Source organism: Annulohypoxylon maeteangense, assembly GCF_022496945.1.
Source record: "Annulohypoxylon maeteangense strain CBS 123835 unplaced genomic scaffold GGS22scaffold_4, whole genome shotgun sequence".
Classification (NCBI taxonomy): Eukaryota; Fungi; Ascomycota; class Sordariomycetes; order Xylariales; family Hypoxylaceae; genus Annulohypoxylon; species Annulohypoxylon maeteangense.
In genome coordinates, this window is record NW_025953251.1 from 394,196 (window position 1) to 418,890 (window position 24,695).

The 24,695-nt window shown below is 47.0% G+C and overlaps 8 protein-coding genes across 8 annotated transcripts; 7 read left to right on the forward strand and 1 right to left on the reverse strand.

Annotated features, from left to right (window-relative positions):
- Nucleotides 1-1,115: 1,115 nt before the first annotated feature.
- GGS22DRAFT_105843 (uncharacterized protein) lies at nucleotides 1,116-3,100 on the forward strand. Its single transcript, XM_047957803.1, has 4 exons — nucleotides 1,116-1,537; nucleotides 1,587-2,091; nucleotides 2,145-2,191; nucleotides 2,252-3,100. Exons 1-4 carry the CDS (start codon nucleotides 1,333-1,335, stop codon nucleotides 2,686-2,688), a joined length of 1,194 nt encoding a protein of 397 aa, XP_047821014.1. The 5' UTR covers nucleotides 1,116-1,332; the 3' UTR covers nucleotides 2,689-3,100.
- Nucleotides 3,000-5,714, forward strand: GGS22DRAFT_198582 (alpha/beta-hydrolase; the record flags this gene model as incomplete). The annotated part of the gene is made up of 4 exons (XM_047966154.1): nucleotides 3,000-3,630; nucleotides 3,695-4,064; nucleotides 4,119-4,353; nucleotides 4,419-5,714. Exons 1-4 carry the CDS (start codon nucleotides 3,513-3,515, stop codon nucleotides 5,712-5,714), a joined length of 2,019 nt encoding a protein of 672 aa, XP_047821015.1. The 5' UTR covers nucleotides 3,000-3,512.
- Nucleotides 5,715-8,383: 2,669 nt separating this feature from the next.
- Nucleotides 8,384-8,899, forward strand: GGS22DRAFT_186018 (uncharacterized protein; the record flags this gene model as incomplete). The annotated part of the gene is made up of 2 exons (XM_047964393.1): nucleotides 8,384-8,573; nucleotides 8,685-8,899. 2 exons carry the CDS (start codon nucleotides 8,384-8,386, stop codon nucleotides 8,897-8,899), a joined length of 405 nt encoding a protein of 134 aa, XP_047821016.1.
- Nucleotides 8,900-9,604: 705 nt separating this feature from the next.
- On the forward strand, nucleotides 9,605-12,037 carry GGS22DRAFT_156375 (heterokaryon incompatibility protein-domain-containing protein). Its single transcript, XM_047960357.1, has 2 exons — nucleotides 9,605-10,015; nucleotides 10,083-12,037. Exons 1-2 carry the CDS (start codon nucleotides 9,733-9,735, stop codon nucleotides 11,336-11,338), a joined length of 1,539 nt encoding a protein of 512 aa, XP_047821017.1. The 5' UTR covers nucleotides 9,605-9,732; the 3' UTR covers nucleotides 11,339-12,037.
- Nucleotides 11,407-11,871, forward strand: GGS22DRAFT_186020 (uncharacterized protein; the record flags this gene model as incomplete). The annotated part of the gene is made up of 1 exon (XM_047964394.1): nucleotides 11,407-11,871. One exon carries the CDS (start codon nucleotides 11,407-11,409, stop codon nucleotides 11,869-11,871), a length of 465 nt encoding a protein of 154 aa, XP_047821018.1.
- A 361-nt stretch (nucleotides 12,038-12,398) lies between the features above and the next one.
- On the reverse strand, nucleotides 12,399-16,145 carry GGS22DRAFT_105880 (DNA polymerase family A). The gene is made up of 2 exons (XM_047957804.1): nucleotides 15,847-16,145; nucleotides 12,399-15,789 (listed from the first exon to the last, which is right to left on the reverse strand). Exons 1-2 carry the CDS (start codon nucleotides 16,076-16,078, stop codon nucleotides 12,533-12,535), a joined length of 3,489 nt encoding a protein of 1,162 aa, XP_047821019.1. The 5' UTR covers nucleotides 16,079-16,145; the 3' UTR covers nucleotides 12,399-12,532.
- A 1,322-nt stretch (nucleotides 16,146-17,467) lies between these two features.
- Nucleotides 17,468-20,034, forward strand: GGS22DRAFT_198594 (MFS general substrate transporter). The gene is made up of 2 exons (XM_047966155.1): nucleotides 17,468-18,377; nucleotides 18,488-20,034. Exons 1-2 carry the CDS (start codon nucleotides 18,056-18,058, stop codon nucleotides 19,732-19,734), a joined length of 1,569 nt encoding a protein of 522 aa, XP_047821020.1. The 5' UTR covers nucleotides 17,468-18,055; the 3' UTR covers nucleotides 19,735-20,034.
- Nucleotides 20,035-22,065: 2,031 nt separating this feature from the next.
- Nucleotides 22,066-24,067, forward strand: GGS22DRAFT_105917 (uncharacterized protein). The gene is made up of 3 exons (XM_047957805.1): nucleotides 22,066-22,217; nucleotides 22,496-23,590; nucleotides 23,659-24,067. Exons 1-3 carry the CDS (start codon nucleotides 22,205-22,207, stop codon nucleotides 23,847-23,849), a joined length of 1,299 nt encoding a protein of 432 aa, XP_047821021.1. The 5' UTR covers nucleotides 22,066-22,204; the 3' UTR covers nucleotides 23,850-24,067.
- Nucleotides 24,068-24,695: the final 628 nt, after the last annotated feature.

Here is a 24,695-nt window from a genome sequence, read left to right on the forward strand (position 1 = left end):
GGTGATTCGAAAGGAGTCTTTGAGCTAACACAGCAAGCCTGTCGTTATGCATGAACGATGAAATGGTTGAAGTTGAAGTCAAAACAAGACTTGATTTTGGATTTTGGATTTACTAGGTATTGTGTCGACGCCGCTTGCCTGCTTCATACGAAGTACTTCTTTCCTTCCAAGCCGCTAATGACGCACTTACCAAACCTGGCACATCTACGAATATTAGACATAGCCACACGCATCTTCCCGTCGGCACTAAGACAGTTTCACCGCGACTAGTGAATGTGGCTAAGACATTCAGAGTCTAATTCTCTTCAACAGCCGGTGAAGGCAGTTGAACGTTACATTTCCCCAAACGTCTTTCCGTATTTCCTGTTTCCTATTTCCTTCCTCTAAGAAATACATAGATATAACTTGACGTCAAAATATCTTATCATAAATCTCGACAATAGTCAATATATAATATCATTGATAAAAGCTTGAGTGATCTCGATCATTTACATCATCTTATTACATCTCAAGTAATTCGATAGGGTCGATCTACAATTTGTCAATTCCCTTGCCTTGCCACCACATATTACGATCCCATGCATTAATACCCCTGGATGCAACCTCAGAAGCAAAGCTTTAGTCACCAACGGCATATTCCAACCCTACAAGCCTACTAGGCTACCAGGCTGCCAGGTTGCCAGGCCGCTAAGTACCCAGTGTCCAGGTACCTAGTTAGGCTCTATTTATAGCCATCTATTAATGTCCTCAACACGACGTCTGATGAAGAAATGCGATTGCAAAAAGTCCATTCCCTACCAAATGGATTTAGCACGATGCTACGCAATTGTGTTTTCTCGACCTTTCGATCTCGGTGTCGAAGTCTCTTCTTGCTGGGTTAATTTCCCTTATGGATAAATTTTTACGTCCTGTCCAGCATAGATGCGTAATACATCACTAAGCCTTTTGATAGGTCGAAGGGCCCTGCTCAGCGTCTCAGCCCTAACGAGGCACGTAAGCACTAGGCACTACCTACATCACAAACCTCATCGCGTGGCTTTTTGATAAATGGAGCATGGGAGGGAAACGCAGGATTCATGAACATCCACTCTGTCCGAGCAGGATCGCAATGAGTCAGCAGGATCCCGATATCCCACACCTTAGCCGTCTGGATTTATCAGTCTACCGGGCGTAAGAACTTTACCCAATTCTCTTCTGCTTCATCATCATCATCATCATCATCACCATTGTCATTGTCATCAACTCCTTCGCTTCTTGTGTCTATTAACAGATATCTATGGTGCTGGCGTCATTTCCCAATGGGTAGGGCTGAGACTCATATGCCACCTCGATATGACTTACATACCGGCACTTATCGAGCGCGCATCACCCACAGGAGTTTTTAACGGAACGCCACCGGACCACTTACCTGCCGAAAATGGGTTATACGTTTGGCGCACGGCGGTCGCCATGCCGTTCGTCACATTCTTCTTCGTCATGTTGCGCTTCTACACCCGAATTTACATACTGAAGGCTAAGAAGTACACGATTGATGATTGTATGTCCCTCGCGCGCGTCCACACCATGGCGATGCTGATTTACGATAGATATTGTGGCTCTGACGATGCTCGTTAGCATCGCCCACTCCGTCCTCATGGCCATCGCGACATATAACGGAATGGGCTTACATATATGGCAATACAACACGGAACTCAATTCGCGTTATTATCTGTGGATCGGGATCACATCCGAGTTTTATGCACTCGGCCTGTGCGGCTTCAAGTCCGCGCTACTCATCATGTATATCCAACTATTCGGCGTATACAAGAGGTTTAGATGGACATGTTACGGTACTCTGTTCTTCTGCGTGGGCTATCTATTCTGCAATATGATGACCGAGTTTCTTGGTTGCCATCCGATCAGCAAGAAGTGGCACCCGGAAATCCCGGGAGTTTGCATCAATAGCACTATCGCGGCTACTTTCTACGGAGCTTGCAGCATGGCTAGTGATCTAATCATCGCCATCTTACCGCTTACGATGATATGGAAATTGCAAGTGGCGACTACGCGACAGAAGATCGGGTTGAGCTTGGTTCTGAGTTGCGGCTTTATGTACGTCTATGAACTATCCCTTGGTGCGCTATTACTGACATTAGTGATTACAGTTCCTGGGCGATAGCTGTTGCTCGTTGGGGAATTGCGACATTTAATTGTATGTAGCAACCACCCATATAACCTTTGCGAATAGAGATAGCTAACTCAGTACTTACAGTGGTTGGAACCACCGACAGACCATGGTGGGCCGGTATCAGTTTCACCTTGTCGATTTTCGAAGTTCAAACGGGACTCATCTGCGCTTGCGTCGCAACCCTAGCACCCCTTTGGAAGTTGGCGTGCTCGCACGTCAGGGACTGGACGGGTTGGAGCAGTCATCAGAGTACGAAAGTCATGACCTGGCCGTCTTTCGTACGGAAACCTGACTATACCCAGTCTTCCGGCGACACTAAGAAGTCGGGCGGGCATTGGGCACGAGCAAATAATACCATCGGAGGACATGGCAACCCGGCTGGCCGGGGCAACCATATGACGAGCTACGCTGATACGACGTTGAACGCGAGTCACGACGACGAGTATGACCTGTTGGGTGTCTCCGAATGGCATTCTCACACAACGAGAGAAGACAGGTCCCAAAGGAGCGTGGATGTATGAGGCGAATGTATATTGATGTACTTGTTTTGGAATTTACTTGTTCACATTATGGCTAACACGTATATACCCCAATTAGCGAATGAAAACTTTTGATTTTATCTCACTTTAAGGTCTCACCGCAACTCTCGAGTCACGGAATTACTTGGTCTATTTATCACGTCTTCTAGCGGCCGTAAACTCGAATTCGTCCACCGCTTTATCAGCGACGACTCATGACTGACGCATAGATTGCCGTGGCTAGGAACTTCCTTCATCACGTCTTTGAATCGAGTAAATATCACGCATAACTCGTTGACGATGCTCAAGTCCTATTGCGGCAATTTATCAAGGGCCAATTGTCGGTATCCGGGTTGAAGGATCAATGGATTATGTTCCTACCCTAATCCTAGCCCTACATAAATTTGCGGCTCGGTATATCATTTCGCGGTCACTGGATCAAAGTCCGCTTTCAATTCAGGCTAAATGAACGTGACTTAGGAAATCGATTCTAAGCTCGTTTAGGTGATTGGGGTTATGGTTCATTCCTACGCAGCATACTAGGTATATACCTACCTCCACTTTCACCTTGCCTTAGCGAACCCAATCAACGCTTCAATGCACCTATAGCGCAACTATAACAAGATCAATATGCAGGCGAAATGTGACCTGTCTGCAAAGAGGCACGAAGCAAAGCCTGGAAGTGCGTGACTAGCCGGATTCCGGTGGGAGTGAGGTCATGATGTTTACTATTAAACCGCGCGGAAATGGCTGGGTGGCAGTTCCACGTCCTCTCCCTACAATTGTCGCTTTAATCGCTCTATCACGGTCTTGGAAAGGCCTCAATTATGTTCGCGATGTTATTACGATGGTCTATTACAGCTTTGGTTGCTGGAGTTTTCGCAATTCCTTCTCCACAAACACTCAATTCTAGCATTACGTTGTTAATTGATAATGATCTTCAAGGTATGACGTTTTCTATGAAATATTTAAGATAATACTAGATATATATATTTAACATGCCAATTAGGTGCTGCTGGATCAGCCTCCAATTCAGGGGTTCTGTTACTAGAAGCGTTTTCATTGAATGATGCCAGTGAAGCCTGTGAAACTGCGGGGGAGAAGCTCTGGTCGCCGGAGTTGGACACCAGCAACGTTCAAAATATGTTGAATTATTTGAATTATTCAAGCTTTAAAACAGGTTTTTCACAATTCTGGATTGCATCTAAAAATGGATCTACTCTAGCCATAGACAAAGACGGCCGTGTATTCCAGACGAGGTTAGATGCAAGGTTACCAGTCGTGTGTACACAATCAGCGCCGTTCTCCAACGCCACGCTCCAGGATACGAGTGAGAGATGGCGAATTACACTGGAATCTAATAATGAAATATTGACGGGGTAGAAACTACCCACAATTACCATATCAAAAGGCACATGTTGACGGTTGTCTAGATTTCGTGATCGCTTCAGTTTCCGCTTTCTAGGAATTCGATATGCACCCCAACCCGAACGATTTACTTACTCTGAGCCATACGTTGGAAGTGGTAATGAGGCCTCCGCGCTTGATTACGGGTCTCAATGTGTTCAAGCCGGGAATGTTGGTGATGAGGATTGTCTTTTCTTAAATATTTGGACTGCCTATATCCCAGGTCCCAATTCTACTGCAGAGACTCTGAAGCCAGTCATGGTAAGTCGTCCTCATTAATTTTGAAGCGCATTCTCGGATAGGTACATGATTGACTATTTACTAAGTTTTGGATACACGGAGGCGCCTTTACAGGAGGGACAGGAAACGATCCTACCTTCGATGGAGGCAATCTAGCGTCAAGGGGCGATGTTGTCGTGGTCAGCATCAATTATCGACTTAGCACTCTCGGGTTCCTAGCATTGGAAGATAATGTCACCAATGGAAACTTCGGGCTCGCCGACCAAATTAACGCCCTCGACTGGGTAAGAAATCATATAAAGGACTTTGGCGGTGACCCGGATAGGATCACTATCTTCGGACAATCCGCCGGAGCGGGCAGCGTTCGTGCCTTGATAGCTTCCCCTAAGTCCATTGGAAAGTTTGCCGGTGCCATACCCCTGAGCAATCTCGGGGGTATCAACTACGGCACTACGTATTCCAAGTACTACACAATTGACGAGGAAATGGAAGTCGTGGGAAATGCCATTCTGCAAGAAACTGGTTGCACAAATGCGATATCTCAAGTAGACTGCTTGCGGGCTATATCGCCATACGAACTCGCGAATCTAAACACCATCGCGAGATACCCGGTCGTCGATGGGACATATCTCACATCCAACGAACTCAAACTCGACGGACCTACCCTCCCCGTCCACATAATGATGGGCACCACCCGCGACGACGGCGCGCCATTCATCAGCTATCCCACCACCACCAACCAATCCGCCTACCTCGCCTCGCAAGGTCTTCCCGTCCCTCCCACAGCACTCTTCCCCATCCCGAACATCACCAACCAAACCCTCGCGTTATTCGAAATGGCCACGCGTCTCGCCACAGACGGTATCTTCCGCTGCATCGACCAAGCGACCGTATTCGCCGGGCTGAGAAACAAGCGATTCCCGCCAATCTACTACTACGAATTCAACCGGACCTACCAAACCCGCGGCTGGCCCAACCTCGACGTCTGCGAGCCGCCGAAAACCGCGACCCACCCCCACGGCGACCCCGGCGCGGAGTACCTCAAATGCCACTCCGGCGAGCTGTACTTCGTCTTCGGCAACCTAGCCCGGCAAAGCCTACCGCTGCGCGACGCCTCCGACCTGCCGTTCGCGCAATTCGTCGTGGATACATTCTCCGCTTTCGCACGAACCTTCGACCCGAACCCGGATCCTGAATTCCTCGCTGCCCGGGGGTACAAGACCACGTTAGCGGAGATCGAGCGTGTGGGGAGGTGGGAGGCTTCGACGTTCGAAGGGGGAATGACTATGCGCACGCTGCAGTGGCCGGGGTTCCAGGGCGCGTTTGTGGAGGGGAGGCAGTGCGAGGGGCTGGGGTTGGGGTTGGGGTATTATTTACAGTAGGTAGCTTAGATGTATTGGATAATTTAATTGAAAATGTATTGCTTGATATTCATTAACATCCTGAAGCCCCTTTCGTCGTGTAGCACAGTGTATGTACAGTGTTTATACCGTGCGAATACTGTGTGATATTTCCGTTTCGTGGGTTCTGCTAATATCTCTACCAGGACAATTTCTTTCTCAATGAAACTTATAATAGGCATAAAGCTCTTGATATAGATCAGTTTCTATGTGTTTTATCAATCAATCCATTGAAACTGGCTTTGTTGTGGGGAAAATAGGAAATCTGATCCGGGACCTGCGCCGAGGCCTATTATAGTCGCCAGCAACCTCAAGGGCACTCCATTGGATCCCCTTTGGCATCTATGGGTCTGAATAGACTCCTAGATGGCTATAACTAGCGGTAAATCCGAATTTTAGCCGGATTATACACGGTTTTTAACCGGTTTTTGTTTTGACGACGGGCGACCCCTATTGCGGCTCAGGGGGACGTGGGGACGACATCGTGTGTTTTTTTCTTGACCACCTTTGGCATCTTTTAAGACTGTACAGTTCACACTATTTGAGAATAGATAGACTGAAAGATAGTAGTGTTACCATATTATTCCAAGAGCAAAATTATGGCACCTGGTTAAGTCGTGATTCTCTTAGATATCATCAGAATAAGCACATAGGTGATATTGAGTAACTTTTTATATTATATATCTTTCAAAATCATATCTTTATTCAATTAATTAAGCTATGAACGATATCCTGTCAGTTTCAAGCCTGTTTCCAGCACTTGTACATAACAATGACATCCATTAATGGTGGGCAAAGCAACGGTAACAACTAGACAACATCCCCTATAGATATCTTCCCATTAATTTCATCATTGCCAATATCGAATGAACTCGAAATATATTGTCATTTCTAGGTATGTGGATTCATTTAAGTTAATTCGTTCATATTATACATTTCTTGCTATTGCCCCTCCGAAGCTTCATGATAAAGATCTCTGACTGATTTAGATAAAATTCAGTATCCTCTATTTTCTTAGAATAATCTTTCATTATGGCAGTATTTCTTTCTTGGGGGGCAATAACCTCTACTCCATAGCCACGAGAGCATGATACAACACAGAATCTCTACCAGAACACAACTGAAGTACGTAAGCACATATTGTTTAGCACCTGAATTTGCTAACGAATCTTCATCTGATATTGCACAGTGCCTGCCAGGGCAATTAATTCTCCCTGTAACATGACACCATGGACTTACGAACACTCATTGAGTCATCGACGACATCATAAGCCAGCCTTGGTTTGAATAGCACTTGCCTCAAATGATGTAACTCAACCGCCAAGTCAAGGTGATTGCCTCTTCCTCGACCTGCTTGGGCCAACTTGCGAACTTTGGAAACATTGTAGCTGCATGAATGCCTGCTGTACCCCGTGGGGCATGAGAGGCTCCCAAGGGACTCAGAGATATGGACGTAGGACGGACGATGTTAACTAAGTGACTACAACTCTTCGCTCATCCCTTCTCATGCTGTACCAAACCACTACGCTGCATGTGAGGTATCTTGAGGTGGCAATCTCGGCAAACGAACTTATCTTGTAGTACAGGTTCACCGAAATCTGTTGGGCTTATCAAACTGGGTACTCGTTCAAGACTTTGGATGAAGTATAGTCGGTAATACTCCCATTGCTCTTGCCCCGCGGGGACTAGCTCGAAAATATTATGAACTATTATTATTATTATCTATGATAATAACACATTAATTATGGGTTTAGTTATTGGGGGGTTTAGCCTAGAAGTAGGGGTAGAGAGAATCACTAGAACACATTCTAGCTCGCGAGGTTTACCCTATTGGTATCATCTTCCTTCTAAAATTGGGAAGATTAGGTACTGAACTGGCCCATGGAAATACCGAGAAACGTGCTCGTAGGTACCTATTCTTCCTTACCCACTAGATTGACTAGTCTATATGATTGAATTCCCCACTGAAGTCTTCAATGGAATCAACACAAGGTAAATTTCTTCCAAGAGATCTCGCATCATGGACCATTCGTACGTGAAGCCCAAGTACAAGGTAGGTATTCAACAAGGTCTCTGAAGCCTAATACTACCAGATTTCACAAGGTCTATCAAACCTTTCCTCCTAGACGCAAACCTATCTATTGCCTAGGCACCTGCTTAGGTATTCTCTACTCATACATCTCGAGTGGTGACCTGGGAGTGTCAAACCCAAGCCTTTTCGCTCCGTTCTTCGATACATTATCCGATAAATGCCTTTCTGTTTGCAAACTCTCTTCATGGTTACTCAACTATGGTGTGCTCAGCTGTAATTTCCTGTTTAAGCGTAGATGATCATAGAAGCATTGATCGAATACAATCGAGACCACGAGGGACAATGTTCCGTCCCAACTTACCATGAAGGTATCTCTAGTACGTAGTCCATTTCCCATAGGCACACCCCATTCTCTTTCCCCTCTCACATCTATCTCTTTCCATAAAAGCTCTTGAGTTTCTCTCTTAATTGTCTCTACAACTCTTCCTCTTCTCACACATCTACGAAACCTCTCACTACTCCTCTACCATCTACTAAGTTGACCACACTCACTTACTTGCCGACTACAATATTATCAAGTTCATTTAACTGAATACTTATACTTTAAAGTACCTTCAAGATGTCGACGGCCATTATCGTTTGCCTTTCATTCGCGGCCGTGGCATTGGTTGCGACGACCATGGTTGCGACTATTCATTGTCGACGTAGTCGGTCCGGCGCATCTTCTGGTTCCGTCTTCGACGCCGAAGAAGCGCTTGAGTTGAGGGACATTGACCGCTTCCTTAACCCGGGCGAAGAGTTTCCTGCGAGTAAGTATCTGTCTTCTCCAACTCTGCTTAATCGAAGCTGCTCGGTTGTTCAAATCCCAGCTATCGTTATTCCCTTCTATCATTACCAATGAACCTACTAACTCAGAAAAGGGGACAACGCCAGATCCGTCTGGCAGCCGGAATTGCCCCGGTTTCCCGAGCCCACCTTGCCGCCGCTCGGGTCCTTTGAGGACCTTGGCATTGAATATATGCTTGCCCGTGAAGCTTCCGCCTCTGGAAACCGCTCTAATCAGTCACTCCCGAGTGTATCAACTCCATCGGGCCTGTCAACGCGGCCTCCGACCCCCTTCCCCGCGTTCACCTAGAACGCCAGTCCACCACTCGGCCTCGGTATGCTAGGGCCAGGGCAATCTTAAGGGCTATATGGAGGATACGGGCCATGATTTTCATGCCCTGCGAATTTATGTTGTTATGTTGAACTCTCAACTACTATGGCGATGTATTATGTTTCTCATGCAATGGTCTATCATATAAAACATCTTTTCTTCCTGTTATAAATCATGGAGGATACCCAATGGAAATTAGCATAGCGGTAGATTAGATATATAAAATACCTACCAAAAAAAACTATAAAACCTATATACCACTTAGGTACATCGTTATCGGACCAAGCCGATGCAGTAGTTTGTACCTAAGATACCCAAGTCTGCCTACCTACATAACTATTAAGGGGCTATGCGTGATTAGGCTTTATATTGGGCTTTATATTGGGCTTCCATATTGGCTATGAAGGCCGTAGAGAATGCTTAGCATAGCAGCAATATAGTTGTAGGTGGTGGAGCGCAAGTATAGAAACATACAAGCCCCACCAATCGAAACGAATTAATACCTACCTAGTACCTAGGTACTAGGTAGAAATGAGGCGAACGTTGTCGTACAATCGCGATGATAGGTACTGTCCGAAAAACGGCAGGTCGCATGATAGGGCGGATAATGCACCTAGCACAAAGCCCCATTACATAGCATATATGAAGGCTCGCTACCTCTTCTAGAAAATTACAAGCTTGTGACCCAACTTGATTACTCGAGACACCTTTATACAGCCTCCCCTCTATATCAGAGCTTCCCGTCTAGTCTAAACCTCGACACCCTTCACATTCCTGGCGTATATAGGCCATACTCCTATACACACGCTATTATGGACTACACCCAAGGAGTATTATGCGACACTTGCATATCAGTGCTCAAGACAGATAAAAAGCAAGCGAAGCATCATCAAAGCTACGACAACTTGGTGACGAGTAAAAACCTAGGCTGTATGATCTGCACCTGGATCTGGTCGAGGAACCCGCGCCGGCAGATTGGAGAGACCAGTGCAGAGAGCTTCGGAGAACGGTTTACAATCGCATTTTCAAGAACAGGCCTCAACCTTGTAACTTTTCAAATTGAGAGTTCATTAGTCGCCAGTTATCAAATTTCAGGTACGCATTGCTAAACTTATTCCCTATGCCGATAACTTTCTTCGAATGTGTATACTTAGAGATCTAGTCTGCCTGCGTTCCCAGCGTTCCCTGAATGCCCCGTCTTCCGATAGCAAAGGCCAAGGAAACTCCATCGCACAAAGGCCTATTGCGACTCAGCCCCTGCCCAAGCTCAGCTATTACATGGAGCCTTACAAGCTTTGTGCAACTGTCGGCCGCTGGATATCAACCTGTCAAGAAAGTCACGACTCCTGCAAGGTACATCGCGACCCCGAGGATGCTGCCCGAAACGTCCGAAACGCCCTAGATGCTCTTAAAGTTACCTTAAATGCCTACAAGGATACTTTAAACACCCCTACAGAGATGTTATTTTCCTTTGGACGCTTCTTAGAGGGCTGTAGGTCGGGAAAGTTTGAGACAGCAGAGTTCATAGATACCTTCAAGAGCTGCAAAGCCACTTTGGACGCCTTTAAAACTGACCTCGGCACACCCCAAGCTACTTTAGACGCCTCTCAAGCTACCTTCAACGCCTTCGAAACCATCCTAAACGCCGATTACTATTTTCCGAGTCGAATCCTGTATCTGACACGAAAGCATTCGGGTCATGAAGACTGGGTCATCTTAAGGGATGGGATAGACGCCAGATGTGGATTTGGTTACGCTCTAAAAGGGCTTCCCTTCAATAAAACACGTTATGATGAATATTGGACACTCTCCCATCGCTGGGGAGACCCAGGTAGAATCAAAAAGCTCTGCAAAGAAACAGAAAATGAACTTCGGAGTGGCATCCCTTTGAGCAGACTATCGCCTACTTTTCGGGACGCGGCTATTCTTGTCCGCAACCAAGGTTATAGATACCTCTGGATCGACTCACTATGTATTTACCAAGATTCACATAGCGATTGGCAGCGAGAAGCCGGTAGCATGGCCAATATTTATCGTCACTCATTTTGCAACATTTCGGCGATCTCCCCATCGTTTGACCCATCATTAGATAGGGGTCTATTTCACGACAGAATGGACGACGTTAAGTCTTTATATCCATTTATAATTAAAATGGACCTGGGACCTTCATGGGAAAACGGACCTTGGGTCGCTTGGAACGCCTCCATATGGGCCGACGAAATCGAGAGCGCACCCCTTCATACTCGAGGCTGGGTGGTGCAAGAGAGGTTCCTAACTAATCGTATCATTCACTTTACACGAAACCAGATATATTGGGAATGCTTGCAATGCGCCAATTGCGAGACCAATATTATGTCTGGCCTATTCGATGCTAACGCATTGAATCCTGTGGCCCATCCTGGAGTTGGGCTTCGGTGACGTCCGAAGTTCCTGGCACTTGTGTCCGATTATGTATTCCCAAATGGGGTACGCGCGCAGTACCGCTGATGAGGCTGGTTGATGAGAGAATTGTGACAGAACCTCCTGGTGGAGACACCACTGGCCTCCTTCGATCCGCTGAACTTGACATCGAATGCCACCTCTCATATTTCCGATGGATAAAGCATCAAAAGTCTCTCGAAGTATATACCGACGGAACTAAGACACAGCTACGTGGCAGCTTTACGCCAGACAATGACCAAGTCGTATTCTTCGATGTATTAGATCAGGCAGAGAAACCGGAAGAATATGTCGAGGGTACTTGCATCCCAGTATGTAAAACGGATCATAACGGTACACGATTATTGTATTGGCTCCTTATATTGGCTGCGGTGGATGGTAAGTATCGAAGAACTGGCCTCTTGGAGTGTCAATTTCATGAATCGAACTCTGAGGCCATTGGTTCTTTAACAGACGGAAAGAAGACTTGGTGGGATGATTGGGATATCAATAAGTGGGACGCATCACGCTGAAATAGGCATCCTAACATTCATTTGTATACTACCTAGGTACGGGAGGGATTCAAAGGGGGTTCACATTCAGAAAGGGGGCTACGGTTAGATTTCACAACATGTAACCAGTTTCGATTTCTCAATTATAGCAACTCGTAAGAACATTGGAATGGATACCATGACTGTTAAATTTGAAATTGACTTTCTTCTGGGATTATAATTAGGTAGGTATCTTTGAGATATCACTCCCCCAATCCTCTCTCCTTTACAACACATAACAAGTCGCATTGCACGATAACCCCTTATTTCAAGTTTCCAGAAAGCCCACACCTCACATTTCCCCCCAACCATAAAAACGCCCCGGGAGGCCGTAACAACAACTCTCATATTCAAAAAATACATAGCTAAATACATGCATGCATGATGTCACAGTTCCCATCATTACCTACCTAGTACCTAGTACACATCCCCCACGAAAGACCACCTCCCAAACGCCGCTTTTGATACCATTTTTAATATACCGCCGCCCCCACCGTACCTTGAAGTCATGCCACACATAACACATGCCGCATCCCCGGGTACCTGATAATACATAGCGAAGACGACAATCCGCGAAAAGAAGAAGAAGAAAAATAACGCTGTGTCAACAGCAGTGCCAAACCCCCAGTCCAACACACCAACATCACAATCTCGGCCCACTACCCCTCATAACCCGCGGCGGCATGCCCTCGAAAGTCCAAGACTCTTCCTTGGGGAAGTCCTTCCTAGACGTGAACTTCGCCTCGAAGGGCTGGTACATATGCGGCATGAGCTGAGCCTGCGAGGCATACGGGACCAGCTTCTGCCTGGGTTTCTTTACCGTCCCGGTGGCCGATCCCCCGGTACCACCGGACGCCTTTTTCTGGCCTTTAAGAATTTCCTTGAGCTCTTCGTCGCTGCTTGAGATCTGGGCCTTTAGGAAGCTGAGGTCCTTGAGATCTTGCGAGTCGTTGAGCTCCTTCATGACGGGTGTCCTAGGCGTGTATGGGATGTGGTCTAGTCGTGGGGCGTGCTTTGCTGGGACGATGTTGGGGTCGAGGTATGCTTCGTTTCCTTTTTCGAGCAGTTGGGTTATGTCGATGCTCTCGCCGGGTGGAATGGGAATGCTGTGGCTGGGCGTCACGCAATCCATGTCCACCTCCTTGCGCAGAACATGATCGATGTCAATTGCGGAGAAGTAGGCACATGATTGCGGTAGATCATCGATGCCCACTTGTTGGGAGAACATTGCGCGTGTCCAGAGGTTAGAAACCTGAAGAGCCATAGCAGCTCTGTATTTATCTTCGTTCTTGACGAGGTAGCGAATTTCGTCGTGAACGCTGATAGCGAGGCGTGCGTCAATGTTGAAACGTCGAGTTAAGTAATCCATCGAGACAATTAGAAGGTGGAGATAATCCACACCCGATGATTGAATTGCCCAGTTAATGCGAGAGGTCAGGTAGCCTCCCTTACTGATATATCTTCCCATCAGCGCCTCGGTGATACCGGCGGCGAGAACGGGCGTCCGCGGGCGTTCTTGTTCCGCAAACTCTTCGAGCTTGTTGAAGACAAACGACTCTGTGCCACCTCTCCAAAAAGGTCGTTTATAGAGTGCCTTCCTATTTGTCTTCGCGCCCTTCGTCGCGGTATATAATTTTCCAGCGATGTCTGTTGTTTCTTGCTCTGAGAGGTTAGGGTTAAACTGCCTGAGCAAGGTGGCGGCAAACTTGAGCCCAGCTCCGTAAATGCGACCGTAATTGAAAACCTTGGCGTCATTACGTGTGATGCCCAAGATGGAAGCGGTGCGGGAATGCAGATCGGTTCCTGCGGCTTTTGTGCCTTCGAGTGTCATAAAACCAATAGCATTACCGCCATGGAGTTTGAATGTGGCGTCCCCAACAACGCTAGCAATCCATAATTCTTCCGAATCAACATCAGCGCCCACAAAGCAATAACCTGGTGGCGCTTTGACCATTGCTTTTAACTCAGATCCAACCCGGTTCTTCTTTGCATTGCTAGCGGTCAGCCAAGTATTTTCGACCGCCCTTCGGGTGACAGTACCCATAGGAATGACCTGAGGTAAAATATAGCCATTATTGCTGTCGCTGTTTTCATTTGGTTCCTGTCCATCTTTAGATTTCTCCTTTTCGTAAACAACCATTTGAGAATGGATTCTGTCCCGAGCACTAATCCAATAAGAACATGATGCATTCATATCAAGAGCTTCTTTCGCTAGTGGATATTCGGATGATAATGTTCCCTTGTCAAAGTATACAAGATAACTCTTCGCTAACGGGCTCCCGCATCTCGTCGTCGGACCATCTTTATGGGGTAACTTGAAATAGAGCCCGGTCACGTCGTTCTTCAAAGCCTCTATAGATTCGTCTGAGAGGTCACATCGTACAAGTTGCGTCGAACTATATTTTGCCATGTCCGCAAGTGGTATCCTAAAAGTCCAGCCATATTTATCAGACCAGACCAAGGGATAACCATCCCACGTGAGCCGAAGAAGAATTGGTGCAATTCGAGTTCTGACTGTGAGGTTGATGGGCGCATCACTCTTCGGAAACAAGTCCTTATACCATTTAGGCATCCCTGGTTTCTTCTGGCGAGCGGCGGGCCTAGGAGGATCGTTCTTTTTCTTTCCTTTGACCATCCTAATCTCTTGACCGGACCAATCCAACTGTTTCAGCCAGGGATCGTTACCCCATTTGTTAGCATCGTCCTTGATCTCCAATGCCTTCTCTGCGAGCGAAATTAGGCGTTGCTGCACATCATTGGAGAGTCTATGGTAAGTGGCTTCTGCATTGGCGACATACTCATCCCAGGACTTGTTGACAGGAAGAATTACGGAAGATAGATGTCGCAAGGCAGCAAAGCTGACAGGGTGAGGGCAGACCCCAAGGAAATTAGGGAATACAATCCCGAAGACTCTGTGAGTAACCGCCACATCTGCCGCACAGTAATCGAGTAGCTCGTCTAGCTTGCTGCAGATGCCGTCCCTATCCAACTCCCCAAAGTGGTCTCGAGCCGCTTTGTCGATAGTGACGTTAAGATGGAACTTGGCGACGTCGCGAAGAGAATTGACCGAACTGCGTTCGACCCAAAGTTCTTCTTCGTCTTCTCGGCTGCTCGCCAACAGGTTTGCTAATTCGATATTGTCCGTTTCTTTGGCAATCTTGTCTCGAAGTTCCCTACTTTTCTTGTGCTTCATCCACGTTGGTCGCTGTTGCGAACACATACCATTGACCGCAACATGCAGCGACATGGTATCAAGGAATGAGTTCCTTGTCTGTTTTAAGTCATATTCTTCAAGGATCCTCGCTCGGTCGTACCCGATATTATGACCGACGATAATGCGGTCCTTGGTTGGGTCGCCCAAGGGGATTAGATGCCTATCCGATTCGGATTCACCAAGTAGCCAAGGCGATAGCCATGCGTACCAAGTCGTCGGGCTCATAGCACACGCCATAACTGCAAAGGAACTCTCTTTCCACATAACCTCGACGTCGAAACATAGCATATCGGCATCAGGATACTCGACACGTTCCGGCGGCCCGTTGGGAGTATATTTTGTCCAACCGCTTTGTCTCACCCATTCCTTCGGTCGCGGCGGGACGTTCTGTCTCGCAAATTCTTTCGCTTTTGACAGGAACGGCTCGGCGCTGTCAATTCCTAATTTATAGAAATGCTCGTCCAAGGTCTTGGTCTCGCCCTGAAGCGGAGGCACGTCAAACGCAATTGGCGCATTATTATCGGCATTCTTTCCAATGAGATTATGACGAGTGAGGTGGTCTTTCGACAAATCCACGAGTTCTTGTGGTGGTGGTGGTTTCTTGTCACCTGACGGGAAAATTTGTTTATATATGTGATGACTGACTTGTTGTACCTTTATTTCGTTGAATCGAGCACCGGAGGTGACTATGGTTTATTCTTAGAAGACTATTTCACAAGGTTTTGCAAGAGTATTTGACTAACTGGCAAGGCTACCCGAGCGCACAGGTGTAGATTCATTGGGATGTTCATTGAGAGGTTCATTCAGAGGTTCGTTGGAAGATTGCGCGACTGCGGCTGTGGTCTGCCGTCTTAGATGCGATAAGTGCGACAATGACGGCTGTCGAGGACGATGACATAGCGCCTGGTGCATGGCAAAACGCACGAAGCTCGCAGTCGATGCGCCTCTCATGCGAGCTTTTGCGGGATGAAGCATCACCGTCGTTCTTTCGAGGTCATTTCGGTCTTGTAGGGTTTTAACTCTCTACGTTTTCTAGTTGCGAATTATGACGAAGATAATTCTGATTGTAGCTTTGAAATTTTGATAAGGGATCCATTTTAGTGGATAGAACCTAATTCCTATTGAAGTAAAGCGCGTGTACCACCCCGCCTTCTTGTGTTACCTTGTAACTTCAAGGTTCGTAACTAGAAGTATCTATGTACCTAAGTATATCCATGCGTCGTTTGATTTCTTCTTTCCATGAGTGAACGTCCATCTTCAACTACATGGTCTTTTTACCACTCAATGGTATTATAATATAAACGCCTAGGTTGAGGAAAGAAATATGAATCTTGCCTCTCGAGTATAAGAAGCTTTCTCTAGGTGTCAGCCTCGAATTTTGCCGTAGGTATAAAATGGTAGGTACGCACTATCATCTCAACCTCAGCATCCACGATATTTGCCTGTGAGCATCCTAGGAACTGCCGCATATTTCTTGATTCATGGTGGAAGGGGATCTCAGCAGATATACCATACCATCGAGGAGTCGACGCATCTCTCTTCTATCTTGAGACGCTAGTGTTTCGGGGAGGCATCCGCGATTCTCCTACGTGGTAGCCGTGTAGCCTCTATAAACAAGACAGACATTGTATCTTCTCGGGAAGAACCGCAGTTCGTATCAGATGCGACCCTCTCCCTGGTAATAGTCTAGATCTCCTCTGTGGACCACGACCGATCAATCGATACCTCGTTCTAAGATGCTTAGTAGCCGGGGGTGCGTACGGCAGCAGCCTAGGTCGGCCGTGGAAGGGCAGGCATCCAACAATTCGGTGCCTAAGCTCGAGACATCGATTACGAGTCTGGTCTCGCATGACGACAGATTCCACGCTCGTAGCCATCGTTGTCGTTAGAGCACGTCAGATCGTCACTAGTACCGCCGATGAAATAACGACATACAACGTGCGTCGGAAGCGCATCATGATAAGACAAATGCCACGAGTTCGCGTACACCATGCATTTGGCTACACCTGGGTTAGGTAGTTTGCCTGCAACCGGTTTACCGAGAAGTCTCGGGCCAATCTGGTCGCCGGCCGATGACGACCGTGCTTCTCGGGTCTTGAGTAGAGACATATCTAATTGCTTATCTCCCGTTTCCGAAACTTTACTTCGTGGAAAGGGGGTAAGGGGGGTAGACGAAAATACGATAGCAAACTTCGTCCGTCGAGGTCCAATTCCCGAGTCATTCTCTTTGTCTATGTCTCTATGCCCCCCAGTTCGCCGTCGAGTTTAAACTAGATAAGGGTAAGTGCGTGGGCACAGAATATGACCCGTAAAATATAATCGTTTGCTGTGTGTAAGGATGCGAAAGGTGTGGTGTTTATGAATAAGACCTAAATATATCTCTAAAGACTCGACTTTTCGGGACAAGCGGGATCCCAAGGAACCGGGTGAGGGACCGCCAGCGTACCCTTCCGTACATTTCAGGTGCTCTCCAGCTCGTGATACCAGCGCGAAGTGGTGGCACAAAGTTGTGGAGTAGACTCGAGAAAGGAGAAGAGGGTGAAGGAGAAGATTGCACTGTTCCCGCTGTATGGCCTAGTACAAAGGAGTAAGAGGCAAAAAAGGGAGATTGTGTAGTGTCGGCAGTTGAGAGAGCTGGGTAGTCGCGTGCTACAGAGATCTCTTAACCATGCTTCCAAATAAGTCTCAGCCCTTTCCGAAACCATCTGTCGAGATTTAATGGGTGGAGAGTCACCACACGACGCTACTCGATGAGCCAACTCGATAATTCCGCTCACGTTTCACCGTATGGATGTCTATTTTAGGTCAGGCGTAGGTCTTCCATGGACTGTGTATATAAATGTGAACTCCTTGGGCTTGATGTCCTTGCTGGCCTAGCATGCGATAGTTATACGAACGAATCCTGCCACCAGTCGCTCTCGTCCCATTGACTCCCCAAGATAAAGAGGCTTCATGGATCCGAACTCGTTGCCGGAAGTGCTTAGCCGAAACGTTGGTAGGCACGCATCGTTGTGTCATCGGAAGGACGGTTTTGACGAGACAGTATGGAGTTACAGTGCACCAGAACTACCGAGCCACGATCCAGACGGCAATACTCTCTCGCCGAGGCAAGGGATAGACGACGGTCAAAATCAGCCGTCAAGCCTCAGTAGCGACTTAGAGAAGAAAGGGGGTGGAGAAGATCCAAGGGTACATATATTTCTCGGTAGACCTATGACAGTCATACACGAGATAGCTTTTTTTGCCATTGTATCGACGGCCAACTTCACTCCACGTACGTCAATTTTCCGAGTGACCTATCATTCAATATCATCCGTGGTTCAGTTAACTAAAAATCGACAGAGTCTGGGTTCCATCAAGCGCTCTGTATCCTCCATATAATAGGGGCTGACCTGGGGGTCACGAGTTCAGGGCAACTCATATGGATCATCGCGGGCTACGGTTTATCTGGGACGTTAATCCTGTTGGCGGGCCGTCTCGGTGATGTGTATGGACATAAGCTCATCTTCCTCCTCGGTAATGCTTGGTTCGCCTTGTTCTCGCTCATCGCTGGACTGTCCATTTATACGCCTCGGCCATATGCTACTTTCCTCTTCGCACGCATCATGCAAGGCATCGGCCCAGCCTTGTTAGTACCAAGCGCCGTAGCATTATTAGGTGTTACATATGTGCCTGGGCCACGAAAAGCTATGCTCTTCGCCATTTTCGGAGCCATGGCCCCTGCTTCTGCCATTATCTCACCAGCCTTCACGAGCCTACTAGCTCTTGCACGATGGCAATATGCCTTCTTTGCATTGTCTCTTTTTCTCGTCTTTATTACGCTTGCTGGTATGTTGGTGATACCCGGTGGACTGACTCCTGAGAGAGGGAGAATTCCCCAAGGCGACCTTAGGACTTTATGTGCCGAGATGGACGTCCCTGGAGCCTTGACTGGTGTTAGTGGCCTCGTCCTTATCTGCGTTTCATGGAATCAAGCTTCTATCAACAGCTGGCGGGACCCATACGTTCCCACACTCCTAATCATTGGGACTTTGTTATGCGTGTGCTTCATCTTCATTGAAAAACATGCTAGAAAGCCCTTGATACCGCTTCAGGCCATCAACTCAGGGGTGACGTTCGTCCTTGCAGCGGTCTTCTGCGGTTGGGGCTGCTTTGGAATCTATATCTATTACGTTTGGGAGTTCTACGAAGTATTAAGAGGGGCATCGCCGCTGTTAGCTACAGCAATGCACAGCCCAATCTTGGTTAGTGGTATTGCAGCAGCTATTACTACGGGTGTGATCATTCATCGCGTCGGTCCTGCGGTAGTGATGTCTCTCGCGTTATTAGCTTTTACCATCGGCACTACACTGATTGCAACTGCTCCCATCGACCAGACGTATTGGACACAGACATTCCTTTGCAATTTAATCATCACTTGGGGAATGGACCTGAGCTTTCCGGCAGCAACGCTTATGCTTTCGGACTTGGTGTCTTGCGAACATCAGGGCATTGCGGCTAGTCTTGTTACTACCGTGGTGAATTACAGTGGCGCGCTTGCCATGGGCGTCGCTGGAACGGTCGAACTTCACGTGAACAATGGTGGGAAAACGCGGGAAGATATTTTGAAAGGATATAGGGGAGCTTGGTAGTGAGTAAAGTCGAGTAATTTTTCTTCCATCCCCCCCTTGGAAACCTGCATTTTCTAACCGACAAACTGAGAATTTCAAATCTCGTTTGCTGATTCTGATTGTTGCAGTGTTGCTATCGGATTAGGCATAGTTGGTCTTGCCCTGTGCTTGGTGTTTAATTGGAGGTTCTCGAGACGACGCGGAGGGCTGGACAAAAGCTGAGCAATAGCCCCAACGCTACTGTCTGTTGGTGGAATCGAAGCTATGTCGCCTGAAACACTTTCAGAGTCGTCTAACTTCCGTTCTTTTGACAAAATTCGCTGATTATTAATTCAACGGACGAGGGGTTTCTGACGACACTTCGACCAACGGAAATGAATCTCGGATAGTTGCCTTCCAATAGCCGAATTACATAGCTTATATTCCAAGCAATATAATTGGCACATATGTAGATACCTAGGTACTGGGTACTGAGATAACATGGATTATCGGTCCAAGTAACTGGGTACCAAGTAGTGTATGTATCTTCTATGATCAAGAAAACACGAAGAATACCAAAGAATACATCCGAATGATCACGAACTTTCTTGCCCCAGTATAATTCATGTGTATGGTTGTGTATGGCAGTATGGTTGGTAAAAGCCGATGCCCGTTGTCTCGGGAACACCTGCTATTTGCTACGGGCTCCTGCGGTACGGGACGGTTGGAGTGGACGGGTCTGCGGGTACGGGCGTGATCAACGCGCAGAAGCAGGCTATCTTAGGAATGTATCACGGCTATTCTCAGCAGTCAGCATTGCTTCTAGGATTTTTCAAGCCTTTTTGACTCGGTCCGGATGTAATAAGACTGCACGGGACATGTCCAGTGGCAACCTTGGGATCTTGGATGCATCCATGGCTATAGGTAGTACTTACCTATGCCCACGGTACTACATGGAGAGGCGTCCGAATAACGCAAGTCATGTTTGCTGAGTATTGAGTACTGACAAGTTTGAAGTGATAAATCCGAAGACATGTAAATGGAAGGAAATAAGACTGAAGTTTTCTCCGAAGAGGCGAAGAAAGTTTACCTGTAAGGTAATCTTGTGTAACTCCAAGTATTATTCAATATCTAAGTACGTACCCAGGTACTTATTAGGTACTAAATGTACCTACGTACATCCATGAGTATGTATGTATGTACATAAATGCTTACCTACATTTTATTTTTATTAATATTAGAATCGGTTCAATTAAGATAAGTATTTGATGCTGAAAATTCGTAGTAAACATTGAATATTGTCCCCATACGAAGTGCAAGTACTAGGTTGGTAAGTATATATACACAGTGCGTATGTGGGGTCATATAAAAAAACCTTGGAACTCTAAAAAACAAAAATGAGGGAGAAAGAAGAACAAAGGCTCGACAGGGGTAGCTTCACGTTGGGGGTTTAGCATTTACAGTCCCTAGGCCCTGAGCTGTAGGTACTGTACCTCGTACAAACCTGACCATCAGGAGATCAATACTACTTATGCTAGGTGCATCATATGGAATGGCAGCTACAGGTCGCCTTGGTGGTTTCCAAGGTTGTTGGAAGGATCAGGTGGAGGTAGATTCCTAGGTGGTTCCAATTGACGATTTGAATTTTCAATGTTTCCTGCCTACCTAGTAGGTACATACTTATTAGTATGTAGTTTATGTAGTTACCTATATAGTACGCGGAGTATGGTAGTCATCGCCATCTAAGGGTAGGCACCACGCAAGTCTAGATCCATGGATGTATTTGTGCACACTCAAGAAATATCAAACCACATGTGCAAATAAATATCTGACGACTTGCCACTTACACAAATCTTCACCTCCGCCCCATCCTTGGACCCCTCGTACCGTACAGCACAGTACTTATTACTAGTGCGGGACTCCTGACTTATTACATTTGCGACACCAGTTGACCTATTTAACAACTTACATCCAGCCTCAACCCTGATCAAGGGAATCCAGAAGTTCTATTTCCTTGATGTCCTCAAGGTATCTATTGACGACCGAATAAATTTTGACTCAACAACGAGATGTGGGAATATTTCGATCAAAAGACAGTAAGATTCTTGTGCTTGACCGGTCAGCCGAAATATTGATTGCTATTGCGATAGCAATAAAGCAACAACCTTGGACAGCCTGGACAGCTTGGAATCAATCAGAAACCATACGCGCATCGCATCGTACACCTTAGACATATCGCACGGGCAGAAAGAGAAAAAAAACTACCTAGAAAGAGCAGAACGGGAAGCGGTTATCTCCTCCACTCCATGAATAGGGAAAACCGGATGTGAACGAACTTAATCGGTATCAGCGATTAACGAAAAGCACCAGTGCCGGCGCCAGGGAGCCAGAGATCCGACAATCACGCGTGGAAAGAACTCAACTAGGTCACTCTTGACCTTTTCAAACACTCGGCTTACCGGGCTCTGTTTTTTTACCAGCAACTTACATTTCTCAGCCCCAGAAAGAAACGATGGCCTACAGAGGTATTCTACCCATTTCTTCATTTCTTCTATGTTACTGCATTTCGTACATTTCGTGCATTTTACCTTTCTAAGGTTTTCATTTTATGGTTATGTTTACGTTTACGGTTTTTTTCTTCTTTATTCCTAAATCATCTACACAAGTCTTTGCCACCATACCGTGGACACTCTCTTTCCTTAGTCATACCTAGTACCTCACGCACGCACGCACAGTTGGATCAACATGAGAAACTAAATGGAGACTATTAAACGCTAAAATCCGGTTGTGTGCAACCTAGTAGTATCGTCATCCCAAGCAGATCTGGACTCAGGTCAGAACGCACTTACTAGCGACGCCGAGTCCTTTTTTGACTTCATTAACGCCAGCGCCCCTAACCGACCATCTTTTGCCGATGCTTGGGGGCCACCATTCGATCCTCTTAATTTCAACCAACTAGACCTCAACCCACAACATTATCATAATCCTCAGTTGCCTTCTTTGCCGGGCCTGCACCCTGGACAGCTCGGCTCTCCCGATCCAGTCTACCAGCATCAACAACAACTTCCCTCAATCTCTGAATACTTCAACCCGTCAACACACGGCGACAACGCCTATCGTGATCACGACAGATTTGGTTGGGTGCCAGTGAGACCGGATTCGGCATTCTCTGGATTGGATCCGGCTTCTCGGCGACCAACTCCCGTTAACTACAGTCAACATTATTCCGTCGCCCCGCCAAGACACGAACAATCCCGATCGTCATCAACCGCCGCTCAGAATACCCACACCCATCTGCCTCAGCCGAACAGACTTGTCCCAGAGCCAGCCGCTGACGATTATTATCTATTCACCCTAGCCAACGGCGAGTTTTCCTCGCCCTCACTACCACCCATTAATAGTAGCCCGCGTATGCCTACTCGTCCACAGTCCTCGAACCTGCCGAAGCCTCTGGAGATTGGCGAGGCAATGCCAATTCAGCCTCGCGACCAAATAGTCAGCAAAAGACGCTTAGTCGATTTGACAAAGGAGGAGCCAGATTCTACCTCTGGGATCGACCCCACAACACCGACCATGCCGCCCGCTAGAAAACGTTCTCACCCAAACGACGCGCGCACAGCCGCCCCCAAGCGCCGACGATCTTCTGCGTCTTCTCCCGCCTCCAGTCGAGTGAATAGAACAAAACCGAAGCGAATCAGCGATGTATCTCCGTTTATTGACGACGATCTTCCCAATTTCCCTGCGGGCGAGGACGTTCATGAGACGATAGACTTATCGAATGCCGCCGACGTCCCAGATGATCTGTTAGCCGACAAATGTGATAATCGGATGAAGATTGGCAAATTTCAGTGCGTCATTTGCATGGATGATGCTTCCCACCTGACTGTCACGCACTGTGGTATGTTGAAGACTGAATTATTGCCCAAATTTCAACTCTGGCGGTTAGTTAACTGATAGTTTCGCTAGGTCATCTATTCTGCTCCGAGTGCTTGCACTCGGCTCTTCACATCGACAACATGAAGAAGACTTGCCCTGTCTGCCGAACGAAGGTCGATCCGAAGGAAAAGAAGGGCAAAAACCAGAAGTCGTATTATCATCTCGAGCTGAAGATCATGACCGCGAACAAGAAGGGAAAGCAGCCTGCTGGCTCGTCTTAATCGCGGCAGAGGCACTGCCATGCTGTAACTGACGTGGTGAAGACGCAGTTCAGAAACGATGTCGACGACGACTTACGACAAACTAAAGAATGCTCTACCGCTTGACGGCATACCGCAACACCTTGGCCGAGGCGGATAGAATAGGAGAGCACATGACAATAGAGTTGGACTTCTTTAATGGAGTACTTTTTGTTCAACCCAGGGAAGAAAAGGCATTGGCAATCATGGGCAGGCATTACAATATTCGATTGATACCAGGCAATATGCGAGGTTTTTGCATGGGAAGGGGAGTTCGTTCATAACATCCACGGAGTGATACCCCACTGTATTTTCACCTCACATCGGGTTAAGAGGTGCCTTTGTTGCTTTTTACATATTCCTTCGCTATCTCGCGGGGAATGGTGTGGTTGTTATAGGAAGATAACAACAGGCACACTATCTAAACATACAAAACAATAATTTTCCGAGCTTTCCCAGTGTTTTATATGCATCCTCTACGTGATTGTGAGTTGGTCGAGGTTTGTTTACAAGGCAATTACTTTTCCAACACCTGGAGAGAAGTAGAGATGTCCCGTACATCTTCTGAGGGTCATATAATAATGGAATAGTTTGAGTGCCCAGTCAGATGCGTATTATATATTCGAGAAACGTTGTAAATGTTTTACTCCGAAGCTCTGTGCTACTCTACTTTGTGTACAGAACCTACGAGTGAAGGGCCCCTATTAAAAGCTACCTACGAATAGTAGTGATATAGAATGTGTGGTGGCCATATGTGCACTGGATATACGCCAACGAATACGCCGTGTTGCTCGGCTAGGTATGGAAAAGAAGATGCGAATAATCCAT